This window comes from Tachypleus tridentatus, chromosome 1, assembly GCF_004210375.1.
Source record: "Tachypleus tridentatus isolate NWPU-2018 chromosome 1, ASM421037v1, whole genome shotgun sequence".
Classification (NCBI taxonomy): domain Eukaryota; kingdom Metazoa; phylum Arthropoda; class Merostomata; order Xiphosura; family Limulidae; genus Tachypleus; species Tachypleus tridentatus.
In genome coordinates, this window is record NC_134825.1 from 63,087,441 (window position 1) to 63,109,526 (window position 22,086).

A 22,086-nucleotide genomic window follows, 5' to 3' on the forward strand; every position below is an offset into this window, starting at 1 on the left:
TCCTAGTACAGCGGTAAGTCTAAGGATTTACAATGCCGAAATCAGGGGTTCGATTCCCCACGATAGGCTCAGCAGATAACCCGATGTGACTTTGCTGTAAGAAAAAAACACACACGATTCCTTATATGCATTATTAAATGATTCGAATATAAAAGTAACATTAATGACTTGACGTGCTACTACGCTATGTAACACAAATTTTGTTCCTGGATAGTATGTGTTATTTCTTAATTGCTTATATTATAAAAGCCAGAAAATGGCCAATATTTCCTTCAAACTTTGCTTATGTGACCTGGATAATGAAAGTTATAAATTAACCAATTTTCTATGTAAAAACGGGCAAAGTTGCACATTTTCATTTACATAAGGTCTGAATAACACAACATATGAATCAAGATTTACATGTATTTATACTAAAGTTATATGAAAATGTTTAGAAGTGAGTAGTTTTTCGAGATTTGCGACTGTAATGTAAATCAATTTCACGCATCAGCCCCCATATATAGTCTCCCATCATGTTTTCGTACGCTCCTTGGTAGCGGCGTTCAAAGTCCAGATATCTTGGTGGGAGCACTCCGAATATGCTCCCATGTTCTCCTTGAATTTATCAAGATGAGCGTCTAGAATATGGACTTTCAAGGACATCCTGCAGTCCATTTTGCCGTAGTTCTTCACCAGAGTCTCAACCAGTTCCACATAATTTTCGGCCTTGTAATTGCCCAAGAAGCCCCAAACCACTGCGACAAAGCTGCCCCAAGATTTTTCTTTCCTACTGAGCTTCTTGAGGAATTCTGTGCACTCCAGAATTTTCTTCATTTGTGGTCCAACAAAGACACCAGCTTTGACCTTTGCCTCAGACAGATTAGAGAAGTCTCGAAGATACTTGAAGGCTGCAGACTCCTTATCAAGAGCCGTGACAAATTGTTTCATAAGACCCACTTTTATGTGCAATGTTGGGAACAACACCTTCTGGAGGTCATTAGTGGCTCCTCACAGAGAACTTGGTCCGTTGTGACCAGTGCTTCCTGTTGTAGTGCGCTGCACTTGCCCTGCTGTCTCAAAGGCAAATATAACAGGGAAACTTGGGAAAACCTCCTTGGAGACTCATGAGGAATGCCACCATTTTGAAGTCTTCGATAACCTCCCAGCCATACTTATCATACTTCAAAGCTTCCAGCAAGGTCTTTGAGGTGCACAGCAAAATATGAACTATCAATGAAAAGGCGCCACTCGTTCGGGTTACAGGCAATTCCAGTTGCCTCGCACAGACTGGATACATTGTGGCAGAAGCAGAACTCATCTTGACGAGTGAACAAGCTTGAAAATTGTCGGTGACGCTTCCTCTGACTTGAGACTTGCACACTTTCATTCTTGAAAATTCTTGTAAGTTCTACAACATTCTAGAAAGTGTTAAAAATTCTTGTAAGTTCGAGAAAATTCTCTGTCAGCTACACAATACTGAATCTACCTGAAATGTCCTGGGAAGTGGGTAAATGTAAAAAACAAAGTTTGAAGAGAAAATCAGTCTTTTCCATTTACTTTAGGCGTAAGCAATTGGGAAATAACACTTTCTGCTCAGTAGCAAGGATAAGTAAAAATTTTGTTACATAGCGTAATTTCTGAGGTAATACATATTTCTGCTTTTCATGAGTAAAATGTTTTCATGAATGATTAGCAATCCTCGATTAGACTATTTATTCATAATTTACTGCGCATATTTGTGTGATGGTGCTATACTCGTTTTTATTTGATTGTTTTAAATTTCGTGCAAAGATTTTTCTCGTTAGCCATCCCTATTTTGGGGACGATAGTCTAGAAGGGTTGGTTTGTCTTGAATTTCGCACAAAGCTACACGAGGGCTATTAGTGCTAGCCGCCATTAATTTAGCAGTGTAAGATTAGAATGAAGGCAGCTAGTTAACGCCATCTAACGCAGGTTCTTGGGCTACTCTTGTAATAGAAAACTAGGGTGGTTGACCGTCACATCATAACACCTCCACAGCTAAAAGGGCAAGCATATTTGATGAAAATGATTCGAACCCATGACCTTCTTCTTCTTCATGTGTCAAATCTGCGGCAGACATCGACGACCATGGCATGCCAGACTTCTCTGTTGTACCCACGACCTGCACATTGTGAATCAAGCGTATTAACCATCAGACCACGCAAGGCCGTCTAGAGGAAGTATTATTTATTGTTCAACCCTTAGAATTGTTAATGAAGCCCTTCCAAAGGGAGTTTAATTAAAGTATTCTTTCCATTGGATTAACGAATTCTAAATCATGCTATTTGCGTGCTTATGAGTTATTTTCTGGTAAGTCTGATTGTTCCAGTAGTGGCAATATGGGTCAGCAGAATAACGGGAGATTCGGTCAGGAAATATTTCATGGAATAAATCTGAGTAAGTGAGTTTGCAAAAAATAAAGAGGAGCTGAACATAAATGAACAGTCACAGTAAATATTTTTAATTGAAATAAACCTACTGAGATGCGTTTCACTTGCTACAATGGAGAGTTAATTTAGAAGTCGTTCCAGCCATGCTTATCATACTTCAAAGCTTCTAGCAAGGTCTTTGAGGAGCACAGCAAAATATGAACTATCAATGAAAAGGCGCCACTCGTTCGGGTTACAGGCAATTCCAGTTGCCTCGCACAGACTGGATACATTTTCTGCAAAATAATAACGAATGAAGTGGAAATAGACTAAACTCTGGTGGGATGTCTAGTTTTCAAAACTATGGGTGATCTTGCAGCTATCTTCATCACGGGAAGACAAAAATATACTACTCTAGATGAATAACACAGAACAGTAGGTAGCTATAACAAAAGAACCTTAGTGTCATTTTTTTATTAACACATTATTTGAAAACTGTACAAATAACAAATTTGGAAAATATTCTATATTAATACAAGAAGACAGAAAACATATTATAGTATTACATACTACACTTGCAATAACATACCTCACAATAACAGAATCCCATTAATGAAACAAAGCAAAATATGTCCGTGACATTCAAGATTAGAACAAAAGGATACTTAGAATATAGTAAAGACATTTATTCTATTTAGATTTCTTCCAGTTTGATCGACCTTATGTGGTTAGGGCGTTTGACTCGTAATCTGGAGGTCGCAGGACCAATCCCAATCATACAAAACATGTTTGCCCTTTCAGCTGTGGGAGCTTTATAATATGACGGTCAATCCCACCATTTATTTGTAAAGGAGTAGTCCTAAAGATGGCGGTGGGTGGTGATGACTATCTGCCTTCCCTCTAGTCTTACATTGCTTAATTAAGGACGGCTAACGCAGATAGCCCTCATGTAACTTTGCGCAAAATTCAAGAACAAACACAGAAACGATAGATTCTAGATATGATCATTAAAATCAAGAAAAAAACGAAGTGGATCTTGTATAACACTGTCTTTTGAAAAAATCCCAACATGTTGTCTATGATTTCTAAGTGATTTTTCTACATATTTTCTGGGTATACTGAACATTTCCATATTTGCCTATCCCAAGGTTTCCTCCAAGGACAGTAAGGTACATACCAGCAAATAAAAAAAACAACTGCTGATATCCAATGGCAACTCTTGCATGATGGCGAAGTGTTTTCACCTGCTATTTTATTATAAATTGATGCCTACTCCTTTTATAATAACGTTTCAACTAGGTTATGCAATATCTAATAGTCTTGCAAAGAGCGTGCTTTCCGGTCGGCTTCGCTCAGTTCGTGTGATGTAGTCTAGACTATCACAATCCATATAAAATGTATTGCAACGTGTACAACTAAAACAAGGTTACTCAGATGCAATCCAGTATTGTCGTAGCTTTATCTAAAATATCAAAAATGGGCACCATTTACATTCGTTTACAGATATTAAAAATCAAAAGATATACGCTACTGAAGTTTTTGATCATTTGAGCGTATAACCATTAACGTAATAACACGATATAGTACTTAATAGTGGGTTTATTAACTCATTGTAGTGTCTGTTTTCTTGTGTATTGATTGACTTATTTTGGTTTGGCTAGTTAGTTCTAATAATTGTCTATTTATATGATGGCCTACTTATTGATCAATACTTTACTACTTGCATCTGCCTTGTCCATACTTCATATAAAGCTATAACCAAACTAAAAGATAAATTTCCACCTGTCACTTTGCTAATAGCAACAGAGTAGCCCACATTTTCTTATCGCTAATGGTTTATGAGGTAGTAACTACCACTCTAGTGTTAAACGACACACGATAGAAAAGGTTTCATTACAACATTGTTATCGATTACTAACTCAGCTTACAACATCAACACATGGCCATCTTTATAATACTGGTATAATAAAACAATAATATTTTATGTGTAACAGATGCCCCAAACATGTAAATCAATATTATTACGTAAACAACCCACACACAAACCAAACTATGATAATGCATTTATATTAACCGCAATCCCCAAAACATTTGCAGTCGTTTTCATGTCCTTCAAATGAATTTTCTCCATTATATTCTTTTCATGTATGGCATTTTTAAGTTACATTTTCTTAGAGAAATTATGTGGTAGATCAATAAATCCTAGTCTACTTGAAAAAAGTTCCGCAGACTAACAACTAAATTCACGTAGATATAATTTATTAAATAATAATATTATACATTAGTTAGTTATCACCATTAGATTCCATCTAGGAACATAGGACCGCAATCGCTTGCGGATTCTTCAACAAGTATTTAAGTGAGTAGGTTGTTAGCCCACTGCACTAGCCGTCCCTAATTTAGCAGTGTAAGACTAGAGGGAAGGCAGCTAGTCATCACCACCCACCGCCAACTCTTGGGCTACTCTTTTACCAACGAATAGTGGGATTGACCCTCACATTATAACGCCCCCACGGCTGGGAGGGCAAGCTTGTTTGGCGCGACGCGGGCGCGAACTCGCGACCCTCGAATTACGAGTCGCACGCCTCACGCGCTTGGCCATGCCAGGCCCAATACTATACGTACGTAGCTTTATTTTATAACATTACACATAATGCAAACAGTAAAGTGTAGTAATTGTATTTATGATAGTATACAGAATATGAAACAATTATTAGCATCCAAATGTATCTCAGAACGGCTGGTATGGGTATTAACACTTACACTATGTAACAAAATTTTCACTTCTTCTTGTTCCTGGGCGGAAAGTGTTATTTCCCAATTGCTTATGCCTAAAGTAAATTGAAAAGTTCTATTTTTTTCTTCAAGCTTTGCTTTCGTGACCAGGGCAATGAAATTTTCAAATTTACCCTTTTTCCACAAACATTCGAGGTGGATCCAGTGCTGAGTAGTTGATAAAGAATTTTTCTCGAACTTACACGAACTTTCTAGAATGTTGTAGAACTTATGGTAATTTTCAAGAACCTTATAGAATTTTCTAGAACTTTCCATAGTATATATACACAGAGGCTCACCACTCACCACTTCAATTTAGTTCTAACTGCCTAAGTGAACACATAGACCTATCTGTTTGTATCAGAGATGGCATCAAAAAGCTGCAAGCATTCTCCAGACGCATTCTGCTATGTATATGGCCAATTTATCAAGACAAGAGCGGAAAAGTACTCTGTGACAGCATCTGCTAAAATGTGTGAAGCTTACAAGGTATATTTCGGTATGCCTATCGTGAATCAAGACAAATCCTGAGCACCTCATTTTCCCTGCGAGCACTGCAAAAAAACTTGCTTGTTTGAATAGTAAGGTTTTATATCATAAAATATTAGACCTTTTACAACTTAAATATCTTTCTGTGCACCTCAAAGACCTTGCTAGAAGCCTTGAAGTATGATGAGGTTATTGGAGACTTCAAAATTGTGCCATTCCTGATGAGTCTTCAAGGATGTTTTACCAAGTTTCTCTGTTATATTTGCCTTTGGGACAGCAGGGACACTGCAGCGCACTACAACAGGAAGTACTGGCCACAACGAACCGAGTTCTCTGTGGGGAGGCACAATGTCAAGTGTGAGCCACTAGTGGATCTCCAGAAGGTATTGTTCCCACCATTGCATATAAAAGTGCAATTGTCACTTCTTTAAGCTGTCTGAGGCAAAGGTCAAAGCTGGTGTCTTTGTTGGACCATAAATAAAGAAGATCCTGGGGTGCACAGAATTCCCCAAGAAGCTCAGTAGGAAAGAAAAAAAGCTTGAGGCAGCTTTGTCGCAGTGGTTTGGGGCTTCTTGGGCAATTACAAGGCCGAAAATTATGTGAAACTGGTTGAGGCTCTGGTGAAGAACTAAGGCAAAATGGGCTGCAGGATGTCCCTGAAAGTCCATACCTTTGACGCTCATCTTGATAAATTCAAGGAGAACATGGGAGCATATTCAGAGGAGCAAGGCAAGCGCTTCCACCAACATATACTGGAATTTGAGCGCCGCTACCAAGGAGCGTATAGCGAAAACATGATGGGAGACTATATTTGGGGACTGATACGTGAAATTGATTTGCATTACAGTCGCAAATCTCGAAAAAATTCTACTCACTTCTTAACATTTTTGTTCATTTTCATATAACTTTAGTATAGATACATGTAAATCTTGATTCATATCTTGTTTTATTCAGACCTTATGTAAATAAAAATGTGAAAATTTGCCCGTTTTTACATAGAAAATAGGTTAATTTTCAGATTTCCTTATCCAAGTTACAAAAGCAAAATTTGAAGGGAATAATGGCCATTTTCTGTACTTTTACAATATAAGCAATTAAGAAATAACACATAATATCGAAGAACAACATTTTTGGTACATAGTGTTATTGTATAAGGAGAAAACAACGTTTCGACCTTCCTAGGTCATCTTCAGGTTAAGTCATCAAGACTTATGAGCATTCAGTGTCTGACACAGTTTTATGAGTTGAAACAACAAGGCTCACAAAAACGAAAAATAAAGTCAACAGTAAAGAAAAATGGCCAAAAGATGTTTGTAGCTGTATACAGAATTGACTGAAGCTAAGTTATAGCTTCAATGTGAAGTTGTCATGAAGGCAAACTTATACATTATGCGAAAGCGTCTTAATGCGTGTTCACAAAGTGATAAACACATGGTTTTTAACGAACTGTGCATGATTATTTTAGAGCCAAATAAGTCAAGAAATACCATAGCTATTTTATTTAGAATGACGTTAATTTCTTTAGTAAATTACAAGCGAGTGATGTGTTGTTCAACTTCCCAGCGATATGTCTGCAGACTCACAACGCTAGAAATCTGGTTTCAATGCTCGTGGTAATCAGTGAACACATAGCCTATTGTGTAACTTTGTGTTTAACTATAAACAAACAAGCGTTTGATGTATGAAGTACTTTGCAAATAAAAATATTAAAGTTAAATTTGAGGCCAGTCGTTACATAATGACAACTATCTTGTACCATTGTGTAGTATACTCGTTGGATTAAAAAGTTTGACTAAGCAAATAAGGTGATTCTGAATGGAAAAGTCAATATGCAATCCGGACTTCTCGGATAAATGCATTTCTAGCAATATGAGATTTGTAACTTTTAATAGAAAGATTTGCGAGAAAAGTTTCGGACAGACAAACGCAAACGTATTATTTATATAGATACGGCGTTGAGCATTGCGATTTTTTTTTGTATTTCATACTTTTGCCATGAAGATGAGTAGAGAGAAAACTTAATTTCTTTGAGATAAGTAGATCAGAATTTCTCTGGTGGTATTCTTGAGTTAAGATGTATTTTAATACAAGGTTTACAAGCGATGAGAAGCATTTCTTTGTTTTTTATCTTTTGCTGATAGGAGTACTAAGAGGCCTAGCATGGTCAGATGATTAAGGCTCTTGACTTTTAATCTGATAGGAGCATGTTTGAATTCTTCTGCCATCAAATATACTCGCCTTTTCAGCTGTGAGGGCATTATAATGTAGAGTAGCCCAGGAAGAGTAATAGGGGGTGGTCATAACTAGCTGACTACCATTTAATCTTTCAGTGCTAAATTAGGGATGGCTAGCGTTGATAACCTTTATATAGATTTGTGCGAAATTCAAAGCAAAAGTAATAAAAATGTGTTTAATGTTGTTTTTTTTTTTTGCTTTAGTGAACCAATCAGTACATATTTTATCACGGAACGTTTACGAAATTTATTTCTAAATAAAAATTGATAGCTATATAGTTCACTCAAAATAATATTATAATGAAGTAGTTAGGGAAGTAGTATTGCTGCCAAAATGATGCCACTGATTCACTGTCTCAAGGGATGGTGAGAGAGGCGATGTAATCAAAGATGTCCAGTTCATAGTTCTAAAAGTTATCAACAGAGGAAGTGTCGTCAAAGGCGCTTTACTATCTTTATGACAAGCACCCATTACGTCGTACTCCAACAAAACGTCACCAGTTGACGTTTATAAGTTAGTTGCAGCTAACTTATGATCAAATTATAGTTTGATACCATACAGACGGCCATGATGGATGATTACGTAATAGTGCCACAAAATAGAGAACGTGCTTTTAGGCCGCCGTAACAGGTGGCCATGACTCATACAATCCATATCTCAACAAGAATATAATTATTTAATTAAATCATCATGAAAAGGCTCTTTAAACTAATGCATTTATAATTAATTCGCCCTGAAATGGACCTCTTAATACTAAATAATTTCTAATTAGTTAATTAAATCATTTATAATCAGTCGTCCTAAAAAAGACACTAATCAATTAGTTAATTAAATCATCTACCACAAAGTAGAGAATATGTTTCCTGGCAGTTATGACTCATACAATAAATATCTCATCGTGTTGATAATTAATTAATTTAATCGTCCTTAAAAGGACGCTTAACACTAACCAATCAGCTAATTGAATAATTAAGATTTTCCTTTTTAATTATAAATCATGTGTTTTTAAATGGCATTATATATCATTCTGATATATGATTGATTTAATTAATTAGTGTTAAGGGTTCTTTCTAGGACGATATTTAATTAATTCATTATCGACATGATGAGACATGTATTTTATAAGTCATAATTACCTAGAAACATGGTCTATATTTTGTGGTAGGATGATTTAATTATTAATTAACTAATTAATTAGCGTTCATTGCCCTTTTTAGGAATAACTAATTTATTAGTATCCTTTTAAGGATGATTAATTATAAATGATTTAATTGACTAATTATAAATTATTTAGTGTTAAGTGGTCTTTCTAGGACGATTTAATTATAAACGCATTAGTTTCAAGCATACTTTTTATGACGATTTAATTAAATAATTATATTTTTGCTGAGACCTGTATGAGTCATATCTGTCTCAACAGGCGACCTAAAAGCACGTTCACTATTTTGTGTTACTATTACGTAATCATCTATCATGGCTGGCTGTCTGGTATCGAACTATAATTTCAGTCATCCTTAAATTGGCGTCACCCTCTGGTGACGCTTTGTTGAAATTCAACATCACGGCCACTTGTCATGATGGTAACAAAACCAGCGAAGTACTACAGTAAGGTGGACCTGTGGTACTCTGTTTAAAGAGTGATGCTGTATTGATAGCTATAATCTACGAATAAATGAAGAAACAGGATCTACTTTACAAAAACTGTGTGAAAGAAGTAGGTGTGGATAGAAGCTACGACTCGAAAGAACTTAGTTCTGATTAATGTAAGTAGTTTACTTTGATCATAGATTGACATTGTAGCCGTAAGTCTACGGATTTGCAACGTTAAAGTCAGTGGTTCGATTCCCCTCAGTGGACTCAGCAGATAGCTTAATGTGACTTTGCTATAAGAAAACACACACATACTAATACAATTAAATAAATCTTTAAATGCAGTTAAAGTAAATTAAATACAACGAACAATTAAAATAATAAATGAAAAACAAAATTATAAAAAGTAATTAAAAGTAATTAAGCTAAAATTAAAATAAAATACGTAATTTGTAACTTTGTTGAATTTCATGCAGAGATACTCGAGGGACTTTTTACGTTAGTCGTTCCTAAGTTAGAAGCGATAGACTAGATGGAAATATCTAATCAACATTACCCATCGCTAACTCTTAGGCTACTCTTTGCCAAAAATAAGAGGAATAGTCCGTAACATTATAACGCCCCACACTGAAAGAGTGAGCATGCCAAGTAACGGAGTTCTAGCTCGTGACCAGGAGATTAAGAGTCGAATGTCTTAACCTCCAAGTCATACCAGGTCCAAAAGATAGAAATGAAAATAAACTGACGATTAAGAAGTAAAACTTGAGATGATGTTCAAATGTTAGATCAAATAAGATACTTTTGAACATAACAAAGACAGAAAAGACTGCTTGTATTACACTACTAAGTTAGACTATAAAAACATATAATGTGGTATCTTGCATTGCCAAAGTAATTGATCAAATCAATTTTATGAATGTAAAAGTTTTAAAAACTCCCAGTTCAAACTAATATTTACGTATTCCCCCCAAACACCAAGAGGTGCTATTCACACCTCAAGGAAATGATGACACGCAACTAGGCACAAGCTCTATGCAATATGCACTGCATTATGTAACTTTAGGGATTGAGGGCGAATGCAAGTTTGAAAATATGTATATCCTGCAGAGCACTTCACAAAAGAAGTTCTACAAGAATGACAAAAGCACTTCACAAAAGAAGTTCTATAAGAATAACACGAGCACTTCACAAAAGAAGTTCTATAAGAATGACAAAAGCACTTCACAAAAGAAGTTCTATAAGAATAACAAGAGCATTTCACAAAAATTCTTTAAGAATCTCAAGAGCACTTCACAAAGGAAGTTCTATAAGAATCACATGAATTTATCTTAAAGAGAATACATTTCTCCAGGTTTAGAAGATAACAACAAGCAGTATGTTTTAGGTATTGCAAACAAATAAACAATTTTCCTGTAACGCACTCTTGAAAATAAGCATTTTGATGTATATATATATATATTTTTTTCTACGATTAATCTCTCCGGAGATACTGATCGTAACAAAAAAAAAAGACGTGTTGTTATATAAATATATATCTTTCAACTTTTAACAATATTACCCAATTGCTGTGTATCTTTAGTATACAGAAATAAGCAGCTCATGCTGTAGTTCATACTCCGTTTCCCAAAGGTTTTAATGCCACACATAAAATGATATTGATAATGAGCAGTTGGAACTTTTTTTTTAACTACCAATTGGTTCAGTCATCACACGAATACACAGTTTAATAACGGCTGTATTAGATGTAGTTTTCGTTAGCTTTATTAGTAGGTTCGTTGTGGCCTAAACTGCACATTACACTAGTTTATACATCATGTTAATTTCATGTGCACCTACCCACCACTAGTGTAGGAGTTATAACATATTTATGGAAATAGTATTAATCGATGTTTTAATAAATTAAACCTAGTGGCAAGTACCGCTCGGTTGTAGAATCTTAGGAGTTTCAGACTAATCTGGTGAACATGCTGTCTTTCGTGCTTGACGTGACATTTAAAGTTATATATGATACGGACGTGACGTTTCAAGTGGCTGCAAGAGTTGCCTTTTGACAGAACACGTCCATTCCGAAGGAAAAACCCCTGCTAATAAACGAGACTGGCGCTAGCGTAGATCTATTTTCCACATGTATATAAATATTCGTAAGTATATATACACAGGAGAACTTAGTAATCACGCCACTGCTCTGGAAGGTATAAGTACAAAAGAAAACATATCACACAGGAGTAAAGGTAAGGGCTATGGACTGTTAGTAATCACACAGGAGTAAAGGTGAGGCTATAGACTGTTAGTAATCATACAGGAGTAAAGGAAAGGGGTCTGGACTGTTAGTAATCACACAGGAGTAAAGGTAAGGACTGTTAGTAATCACACAGGAGTAAAGGTAAGGGCTATGGACTGTTAGTAATCACACAGGAGTAAAGGTGAGGGCTATAGACTGTTAGTAATCACACAGGAGTAAAGGTAAGGGCTATGGACTGTTAGTAATCACACAGGAGTAAAGGTAAGGGCTATGGGCTGTTAGTAATCACACAGGAGTAAAGGTAAGGGCTATGGACTGTTAGTAATCACACAGGAGTAAAGGTAAGGGCTATGGACTGTTAGTAATCAAACAGGAGTAAAGGTAAGGGCTCTGGGCTGTTAGTAATCACACAGGAGTAAAGGTAAGGGCTATGGACTGTTAGTAATCTCACAGGAGTAAAGGTAAAGTCTCTGTGCTGTTAGTAACATCGTATTACATTTTAAACTTTGAAAAAAAAACTTTATTTGTATAACAATTGAAAGACTTATAATTGTTCAAATATTAAATGGAACAGGTAAAATATTACATAAACCTTTACGATATGGAAGTGACTATGTGTATATATCTAAAAGTTTTTTTTTAATTTTATGATCTTTAGCTCTTTAAACGAAATATAAAACTGAAACAATAAATAGTGTTTTAATTGCTGAGGATAAGAAAGAAGTAATTTCTCAAAACGCATGTTATGAACAATTGGGATCTTTGTGGGATAACATGTGATCTTAAAATGTATTTTTAATGAAAGCTGCATTTTACGAAATAATGAAGTACCATTACTCTGCTGTCGGGTTTGCAGAATCATCAGGTGTAAAAATGGTAAGTTTATATAGCTCAAATACTAACATGAGAAAGCCCTAAAACCTAATGAGCATGAATTAGAATAGTAATGAATTACGTGTAAAAATTATTAGAAAAATATTTTCCTCGTAATATTATGTTTTAAGTACAAAAATACGTCTTTTTTATCTTCAGTAGTATTTCAACACGTCTTTTTACATTTTATTTATTATTATACTTTCAAAACTTTATTAGTTTTTAAGTCACAACTTTACTGTTATCATTGGTTTGGTTATTGGAATTTCGCACAAAGCTACTCGAGGGCTATCTGTGCTAGCCGTCCCTAATTTAGCAGTGTAAGACTAGAGGAAAGGCAGTTAGTCATCACCACCCACCGCCAACTCTTGGGCTACTCTTTTACCAACGAATAGTGGGATTGACCGTCACATTATAACGCCCCCACGGCTGGGAGGGCGAGCATATTTGGCGCAATTCGGGCGCGAACCCGCGACCCTCAGATTTCGAAGCGCACGCCTTAACGTGCTAGGCCATGCCAGGCCCTACTGTTATCATCTAATAATTTTAATAATATATCTTTCTCGGTGTTTTAGATCTGAAACCTATCCTTCTTGTACATGTTTAGTGGGACTTTTGAAATTATAACTGTGTATTGACGTTTCCACAATTCATTCGAGTTCATTCGTGCACTTGCGAAACGTGTAACAGGGAAATTAAACTTTCCCCATTCATTAACCATCATGATGTTACTTATGCTACTCCACAACTAAGTAATACCATGCGTACTTCCTGAATACTTGATATAAAACTCAATAACCATATGCTTTAGAACTGTTTTCAGAATTAGCTTCAATAAAAGTAACACGCACAAAATAATAAATATTTGAATATTGAGTCGACTTTTACAAGAGAAGGAGTTAAAACCGTGAGGTGTTTTTAGTTATTTATGAAAAACAATCTTTAATGAATGTAAAAGTTGTGTAGTGTTGGATCTTTTCTAAACTATATTATGGCAAAAACAATGGACATATTTGATTTTGCTCATACATTAATTTTTGCACATACTAGCTTTCAAAGGATCTTACAAATCTTATTCAACTAAATATGTGGAGCATATATACTGTATTATCTTATTTTACTATTTTGCACAAGTAAAAGTTTTGTACCCTTTTTCTTACTGCAATTGGGATATATTGTTCTGTAAAATAGCTAACAGCTGAGATTAATTCTTTGCTAAAAATCGGATTTTAATGTTCCTAAATAACGTAATAGTTTTAGTTTTAAAACATTTCAAACCGTATTAAAGCTTTAGCTGATATAGTTTCTATTACACTATGTAACACAAATTTTGTTCTGGATAGTATGCGTTATTTCTTAATTGCTTATGTTGTAAAAGTACAAAAAATGGCCAATATTCCATTCAAACTTTGCTTTTGTGACCTGTATAATGAAATTTAGAAGTTACCCTATTTTCTATGTAAAAACGGGCAAATTTGCACATTTTCATTTACATAAGGTCTGAATAAAGCAAAATATGAATCAATATTTATATGTATTTATACTAAAGTTATACAAAAATGTTTAGAAGTGAGTAGTTTTTCGAGATTTGCGACAGTAATGTAAATCACTTTCACATATCAGCCCCTAAATATAGTTTTCCATCATGTTTTCATTATACTCTCCCAGATCACAAAAGCAAAGTTTGAAGAGAAAAAATAGGTCTTTTCCATTTACTTTAGGCATAAGCAGTTGGAAAACAACACTTTCTGCCCAGGAACAAGAAAAAGTAAAAATTTTGTTATATAGTGTTATCGGAATCAACCGTCTGGAGTGTAGCCAGTTGGGAGGAAGATCTTGAGGAATGTCGATTTGTTTTGGTTTGTTGTGATTTTCGCGCAAAGCTACACGAGGGCTTTCTGCGCTAGCCGTCCATAATTTAACAGTGTAGGACTAGAGGGAAGACAGCTAGTCATCACCACCCACCGCCAAGTCTTGGGCTACTCTTTTACCAACGAATAGTGGAATTTATCGTATATTATAACGTCACCGCGGCTGAAGGTGTGAGCATGTTTGGTGTGACGGGGATTCGAAACCGCAACCCACAGATTACGAGTAGAATACCTTTACCACTTGGCCATAGTGGGCCGAGGAGAGTCAAAAGAGCGCCTCAATATCTTATAAAGCCTAAAATGTCCTCTATTTTCTGTCCCTTGTTTCTACATAAATGCTTAACTTTCGTGTAGGTCACTTAAATTTTTAGTGCAGAAGGAAAGATCCACAAGTGTTTCGAAAAAGACTCTCTCCATTCACTGCAGTCCTAGCTACGCACGAATAGACTTGAACTCCGAATTTTAACGCTATAATTCCTAAATATACCGCTACCTATCGGTAATCCACCTCCTGGGATCATGTATTCATATGAAGTGACTTAAGTATTGACGTATGTTATAGATATGATTATATGTGACTACACATGTATCTTCCGCAGAAGTGTCTCGTATGTAGATGATGCATTACTAGATAAACAAATTTATCAAAACAATTTTTAACAACCAACAAAAAAATATATCCAAACACAACAAACGATAGTATTATATGGATAGCTTCCTAAAGTTGTAAAATTATGACAATTATCTACCGTATTTAGTAGAAACATTAATAGGGTGAGACAGAAACTTCATGAAATTTTTTAAGCTATGCGTGTCCTAGTGTTTATGGTACCTATATTGTGGGCCTGGCATGGCCAAGCGCGTAAGGCGTGCGACTCGTAATCCGAGGGTCGCGGGTTCGGGCCCGCGTCGCGCTAAACATGTTCGCACCTCCCAGCCGTGGGGGTGTATAATGTCACGGTTAATCCCACTATTCGTTGGTAAAAGAGTAGCCCAAGAGTTGGCGGTGGGTGGTGATGACTAGCTGCCTTCCCTCTAGTCTTACACTGCTAAATTAGGGACGGCTAGCACAGATAGCCCTCGAGTAGCTTTGTGTGAAATTCCAAAACAAACAAACCTATATTGTGAATCCATGTTTTCTAAATTCATTATCCTCTGCTACACACACACAAAACGCGTTATTCACTTTGAGGAGGTCGTGAGTGTTCCGTAAGAGCAAATGTCAAATCTCACTATCTGGTCAGCAAGAGCAGGTCAAGATAGATACTGTTCTCTTTCCTTTACTATTTTTAGTTACATTTTAGAGAAATTAATTCTATTCAATGTAGTTAGCACGAAAAAGTTGAAAATAGAAACGAGGAAAACAATTTTGCGGCGAAAACATTTTATACAAAACAAACATTACCATTAATGTATGTCTTGAGATCCTTAAGCTTCTTATATCATTTTATTTACAGTTGAAGATGTGAATTAATTGAAAAAAATATGCTGTTTCAGCGGCGTAATGGTAGTGGTACGACGAACAAAATTTTCCAATTACAATGAGCGTCTCGATAAGCTAATACTTTGGTTACTTTCTTATCAAATTCAAACGGTAACATTTCTGAAATGAAACCTGTCAGCTTACATTTTTACTTCTATTTCGGTAAATATTTTGGAAGCTAACACGATATTTTTTTATAATCGATATTAAGAAACACATATGCACACAATATAACTAAGCAAGAAGACACTCAGAATAGAATTGTTCATTTGCTATGAATTTCGCGCAAAGCTACGTGAGGACTCTCTGGGCTAGTCGTCCCTAATTTAGCAGTTACAGACTAAAGGGAAGGCAGCTATTCATCACCACCCACTGCCAACTCTTGGCCCATTCTTTTAGCAACGAATAATGTGATTAACCGCCACATAATAACGCTTCCATGGCTAAAAGCGCGAGCACGTTTGGTTTAACTAGGATTCGAACAGAATAGAAAATATGGTAGAATTCACCAATCAGTAACGCAGAAGGAGATTTGGTTCGGGAGAAAAACAGCAAAAAGAAATTACAACTGCTTACGGTTAGGCATATTTGTTCTTGTTAAAAAAAAAGCAGTTACTGAAACCTATTCATTTAAATGTGTTTTTAATGTAGCCTTGTTAATATTCGGATTGTTTTCTGTGAGGTTAATCATGTCAGACTGTGGTGAGTGACTTCCAAACAATGACAAATATTATGGAGGTTTTTGGGAAAGTCGGTTAAAATGATAACGGGCGTAAGTACAATATAATTGTTGGCAGACGGCATTTTCGGTGTCAGCTTGATAGCATTTGAAGTAATGTGATAAAAAACTAAACAGTAACTAAAAAGTCGCGTTTTACAGTATTTAGTCATGAAACTCCAACAAAATGGCTACATACCTCAAAATGCTAATTCAAATTTAGATAAATCATAAGTTTGCGTGTTTTGCATACATATATCATGATATTAACACACATTAGGTTTAAACCAGAATACGTTTAGGTTTAAAAATGTTTCCTTCTCCTTTTAAGTAGTTGTTTGTTCAAGAGAGTTCTGTGAGATATAGAACTCAGAAAAAAAACAACACATTTTGCACAAATAACGCTCTTTTACTAGTACAATAAGCTTCTATACGTTTATCACATGCATGGATATGGTTGATATGTGATAATGAACAGCATGTAAACTAATTTATGAAACGCTGTTGGGCATGTTTCAGTGTGTACCTTTTACTCGCATAAAACGATACACATTATGGGTTCTACTTTCATAATATATTTCCATAAAGCGTTGCCATAACTACGGCCTTTCTTTATTTTAACACACAGTATTATAAGCACTTTCTTTATTTTAACACACAGTATTATAAGCACTTTCTTTATTTTAACACACAGTATTATAAGCACTTTTTTTATTTTAACACACAGTATTATAAGCATGTGTATTTTCCACTTAATTATGGTGTAACTAATAAATTCAAACATAACTTCAGTATGATCGCTTCATTGATAACTTTAAAGGTGTCTTGTATCCAACTTCAGATTTAAGATTGCAGCACATTTTTTGTTCCACAATTAGTTTATTTTCTAATGACAACTAATGATGTGAGGTCCAATCCAACGTATTTTTAGAAGAAAACACAATTTCATTAGAACTAGCTTGTTAAATGCACATAAAAAAGAAGAAAAATACTAGTCTTAATAACCTCTACACCAATGTGTGAACTTTACTATAAGATACGTTATAAGTAGTTAGCCTTTCACTATCGCATCCCTGGTGACAACTTTTGGAACTATGACCTCATTACCTTTGATGGTTTTTCACCCCTTCTTCTGAGGCACCCGATAAGGGAAAGGTGGCATCCTTTGGATGCGACAGTGGGGGCAACCATTGTTATAATAGTGCACTATTTTATTACTACTTTGAATATTAAAATACATAAAAAGAATGTATTACTGCAGGTTAGTCCATTTTATTAGAGCCATTTTCCATATTTGTGCTGCTCTTGGAATCACCTTTTTCCTCCACCGTCGATGATAGATAGTCTGAGGACCATGATTACGCATTACTGTCCACAACAACAATCTCCTGCAAATGACTGTAAGATCAATCTAAGACCTCACCTAATGACAAATTTTCAAAAGACTTTTGCTTTACGTGGAACTCGGTTATCAAACAGGCCAAAGCACAAGAGTTACATCAAGTTACGATGAAGAAAACGGTTGAAGGGATTTGCCTAAAGTTCAGTTTTCCTGCCACTCTTTTCGTAATAAAAGACATTGATTTCGACGTTTTGCTGGAAAGTTGTGCTTTTTGGTAGTAAGGTTTGTTGTCTTGAAATGTTCTTTCATTTTCCTAGTTGCTATAAAAGGTACCAAAAATCATGTTCAGGTTTATTGCAATGACTTTTGGAGTTACAGAGTTTTCTTGCATAACAATAACTTTAATTTTCTACATGAGAGATTCGCTTCGTATTTGCTTGGAATGTGGCGTCATAAATTTGTACTATCCTTCTTCTTGTATCCAAATTTTTCCGTTTTTCTAATAAATGATCAAATCTTCTATGAGAAATTCCTTAGCTTTAAAATATCCATGGCAACATTGGTTTACAAAATGACATGAAATTTGTCTAAGATATTCAGGTATAGATTTAATTTTTATCCTAAGAGAAAATGACGTTTTCGCTCATTTCTATTGGTTTAGAATTTTAGCAAGGGCCAGTTAACAGAGCCTTTAAGTAAAAGAGAGCTTTACTTGCTTATAAAGTGAGATAAACATTGCTAAGACAAGCAGAAAATTACTTTTACTGCTATTAAAGATGTGGCTTCTTGATAATTATCTCAGTGAACATAAAGAATATTTAAACGCATCATAATTTCCAAAGTAACAGCTTCTAACTCCTGTGAACTTATATGTTATATTTTCCCTGTTAATCATTTATAAATCGGTTGCCCCCCAGTATCACAGTGGTATGTCATTGGATTCACGCCATTAAAAACCGTCTTTCGATACCTATGGTGGGCAGAGTACAGATAGCCCATTGTGCAGTTTAGTGCTTTATTTTAATCACTCAAATCCTAAAAAAAAAACAAATTCGGCCACGGCTGCGGTAGTTCTGATTCCAAATATCACAAGGAACTCAGATATTTATTAGGAATAATTACAATAATAAAAGTACCGTGAAGATTTGTTTAGAAATGAAAGTAACAAATAAAGATTGACCTAACTCACAGTTATTGAACTTACTCATACACACAAAGCCTACTGATTATTGTATATGCCTCCTTTTGGTGAAATAGTGGATCGTTTATTAGAATGTTGATATTCTTACCTACTGAAGCATAGTGACATAATTAATTATTCATTGTAATGTGCCACAACTGATTTGATTAATTCATTGGAAATTCTATGATAGAGCTTTACTTGATTTATACAAAAATTTCCATTCAATAAGAACTGTTTAGAAAGAACTTCAATACCGAGCCCGGTATGGCCAGGTGGTTAAGGCACTCGAATCGTAATCTGAAGGTCGCAGTTTCAAATCCTCGTTACACCAAACATGTTCGCTCTTTTAGCCGTGGGGGCGCTATACAGTAATGATCGATCCCCCTATTCGTCGTTAAAAAAGTAGCCCAAGAATTAGCGGTGGGTTGTGAGGATTAGCAGCCTTTCCTCTAGCCTTTCACTACTAAATTAGGGACGACTAACGCAGATAGACCTCGTGTAGCTTTGCGCAGTAATCCAAACAACCAATCATACAACGTCAATATCAGACACCGAAGTTGATTTTGGGAGTCAGTATCTACTCCTGTATATGTATTAATATATATTATAAGGTTAACATTAATTACTAATTCGGTCTACAAAATGTAAACATGATTAAACAAATGGTTAATTACAATAACTTTACGAGAAATATTATTGTGTAAATTATAATTATTTTATTTAGGTCGTTCTTTACTCTGTTAGTCATTCTGTAATCAGTAAAACCCTTAACGTTTAATATCTATAGCTTTAGCAGGTTTAATGAAATGTTGTTCTTTAAAAAATTAATAACGTATTAGTGTAAGTGAAATATAAAATGATAAACTTATTACACAGTTGATAACTCATTTTTCTTGAATATTTATCAGTAGGCTTCAAGAAAGCAGCTATATCAAACTGATGTAGAAGACAGCTAGAAGTTATATCAACAAAAGATGGGAACATTTGGCGGGCATATCTTACCTGGATCATTCTTCATCTTGTTCGCCACCTGGTGGACAATATCTCTCTTTAACCGTTATTTCCGCACTCTCAACCGACGAAGTCCTCTGGTTAAGTTCCGTGCTAGCGCTACTTTTCCATGTCGCTGTTTCCCGCATGTACCTGTTGAAGGAGTTTTGAAGGTGTTGTTTTGCGCTATTGGGATTACAGGAGAGACTGTGACAGCCTTCGACAGTCAAGGTCGATTTACTGCCATGGTGAATGCACATCATATTACAATGTTCTTTTTCTTTGGAGTGAATGGAGTCGTCGATATCTTTCATTTATATAAGTTACCAATTCCCCCTGATTCGGACTACGTTTCTATGGTGATGGCATTGAGTGTTGAAGGACTGTTATTTCATTTTCACCTCCACGGGCGCTCAGATATGGATGCTCATTTGCACACGCTATTGTTGTACACAGTAATTGCTAGCGCCATGGTATTGGTTGTAGAAATTAATCATAGAGGGAACGTCCTTGTCGTTTTTCTTCGTGCCTTTTTTACTCTTTTGCAAGGAACGTGGTTTTATCAGATTGGATTCATTCTATATAACCCTTTTCCAGGCGTATTGCCGTGGGATGTTAACAACCACCAACAGATCATGTTGGTTACAGCCATCTTTGCCTGGCATATGGCTGCCATCATAGTTTTCATGGGGTTGATTGGATTCATGATCTGGCTTAAAGAGCGCCCTCTTCTAAACAGTGCAAGGTTCTACAGTGATGTCGAGCAGAATCCCTTTCACGTGGAAACACTGCAATCTGTGACCAGCCCGAATGACAACTCGGAAGTCGACGAAAAGCACGCTTGTTTAACTAGCTTGGTTGAAAGTGAGAATGACTTTTAATTAAAGTAACAACTAATACAACTGATCCGTCAATAAAGTGATATTATACTTACCAGTCCATTTCTTACTTCAAAATAAAGAATTATTAAAATAAAATATCAAGAGATTTACACTCTTCATAGTAATCTAGGCTACACAAGTTAAATTATTTTTTCCTTTATTATTTTATCGAGCGAAATTTTAAGTTTCTCATCATTTAGTAGTCTGTAGTTAAACGCAGAGCTACCTCATGGACTATTTGAAGTGTACCCACCTGTAGTGTCAAAACCAGGTTTTTAGCAGGAAATACGACGGAAAGTACGTGATTGTTAAACACAGAATACGAAATGGATTGTGTTGTAGTGTAATCTATACATATAAGAAAGTATAAAACCTAAAAATATCTTTGTTTGTTTGCTACTTGTTTGCCCGCCGCTTTCACTGTGCAGGTCACACTTCACTCACGCGATGGTGCAAAAAATCACAAGCTTTTATTAATATAAGCACCGGTAATATACACGACTCAATAAATTCTACGCAGACTTGACATCTTTTGGTAAGTTTGAGTTAACGTTTAATTTAGAATATGGCATTACAGGCCTATTTAGTTATAGATCACTAATTATACATCTACTAACATATCATATATTCAATCTCACACAGAGTTTGTGAAAAAGCAAACAGTAGGCCTATTCTATAAAATAAAATTATGCCGTCTGCTATAAAATAGAGTACGTGAAAATGGTGTCACTTTAATACTTATTGTTTATGATGCGATCAAAGTCAAGACAGCGCAACTGGTAGAAGAGTTGAACCTGGAAATTGTACTTTTATTTAGTTATTTATTACCACTAGAATAGGCAGGCCCATTTAGCTACAATTTTTCGATAGTACATCTAGTAATGAATTATATATTTAACCTCACACACAAGAGAAATGTATTCAGAATTAGGATGTTATGTTTGATAAAGCAAACACTAGGTCTAGCCTACAAAATAAAATTATACTGTCTACCATGAAATAAACTGCGTAGAAAAAAGTGAGGTTTACCTTATAATATTGT

At 35.4% G+C, this 22,086-nt stretch overlaps 1 protein-coding gene and 1 long non-coding RNA gene across 5 annotated transcripts in view; one reads left to right on the top strand and one right to left on the bottom strand.

The window, feature by feature from the left end:
- LOC143250410 (uncharacterized) overlaps positions 1 to 22,086 on the bottom strand; it is an 80,932-nt gene that overhangs the window by 17,662 nt on the left and 41,184 nt on the right. The window lies entirely within an intron of this gene.
- LOC143250346 (transmembrane protein 45B-like) lies at positions 11,471 to 22,071 on the top strand. 3 transcript variants are annotated; one of them, XM_076500981.1, is made up of 2 exons: positions 11,471 to 11,602; positions 20,082 to 22,071. In XM_076500981.1, the coding sequence occupies exon 2, from the start codon at positions 20,148 to 20,150 to the stop codon at positions 21,042 to 21,044; it is 897 nt and encodes a 298-aa protein (XP_076357096.1). In that variant the 5' UTR covers positions 11,471 to 11,602; positions 20,082 to 20,147; the 3' UTR covers positions 21,045 to 22,071. The 3 variants fall into 3 exon arrangements, with proteins under 3 accessions (XP_076357096.1, XP_076356940.1, XP_076357006.1); XM_076500825.1 differs by lacking the exon at positions 11,471 to 11,602 and adding an exon at positions 11,626 to 11,692; XM_076500891.1 differs by lacking the exon at positions 11,471 to 11,602 and adding an exon at positions 12,152 to 12,164.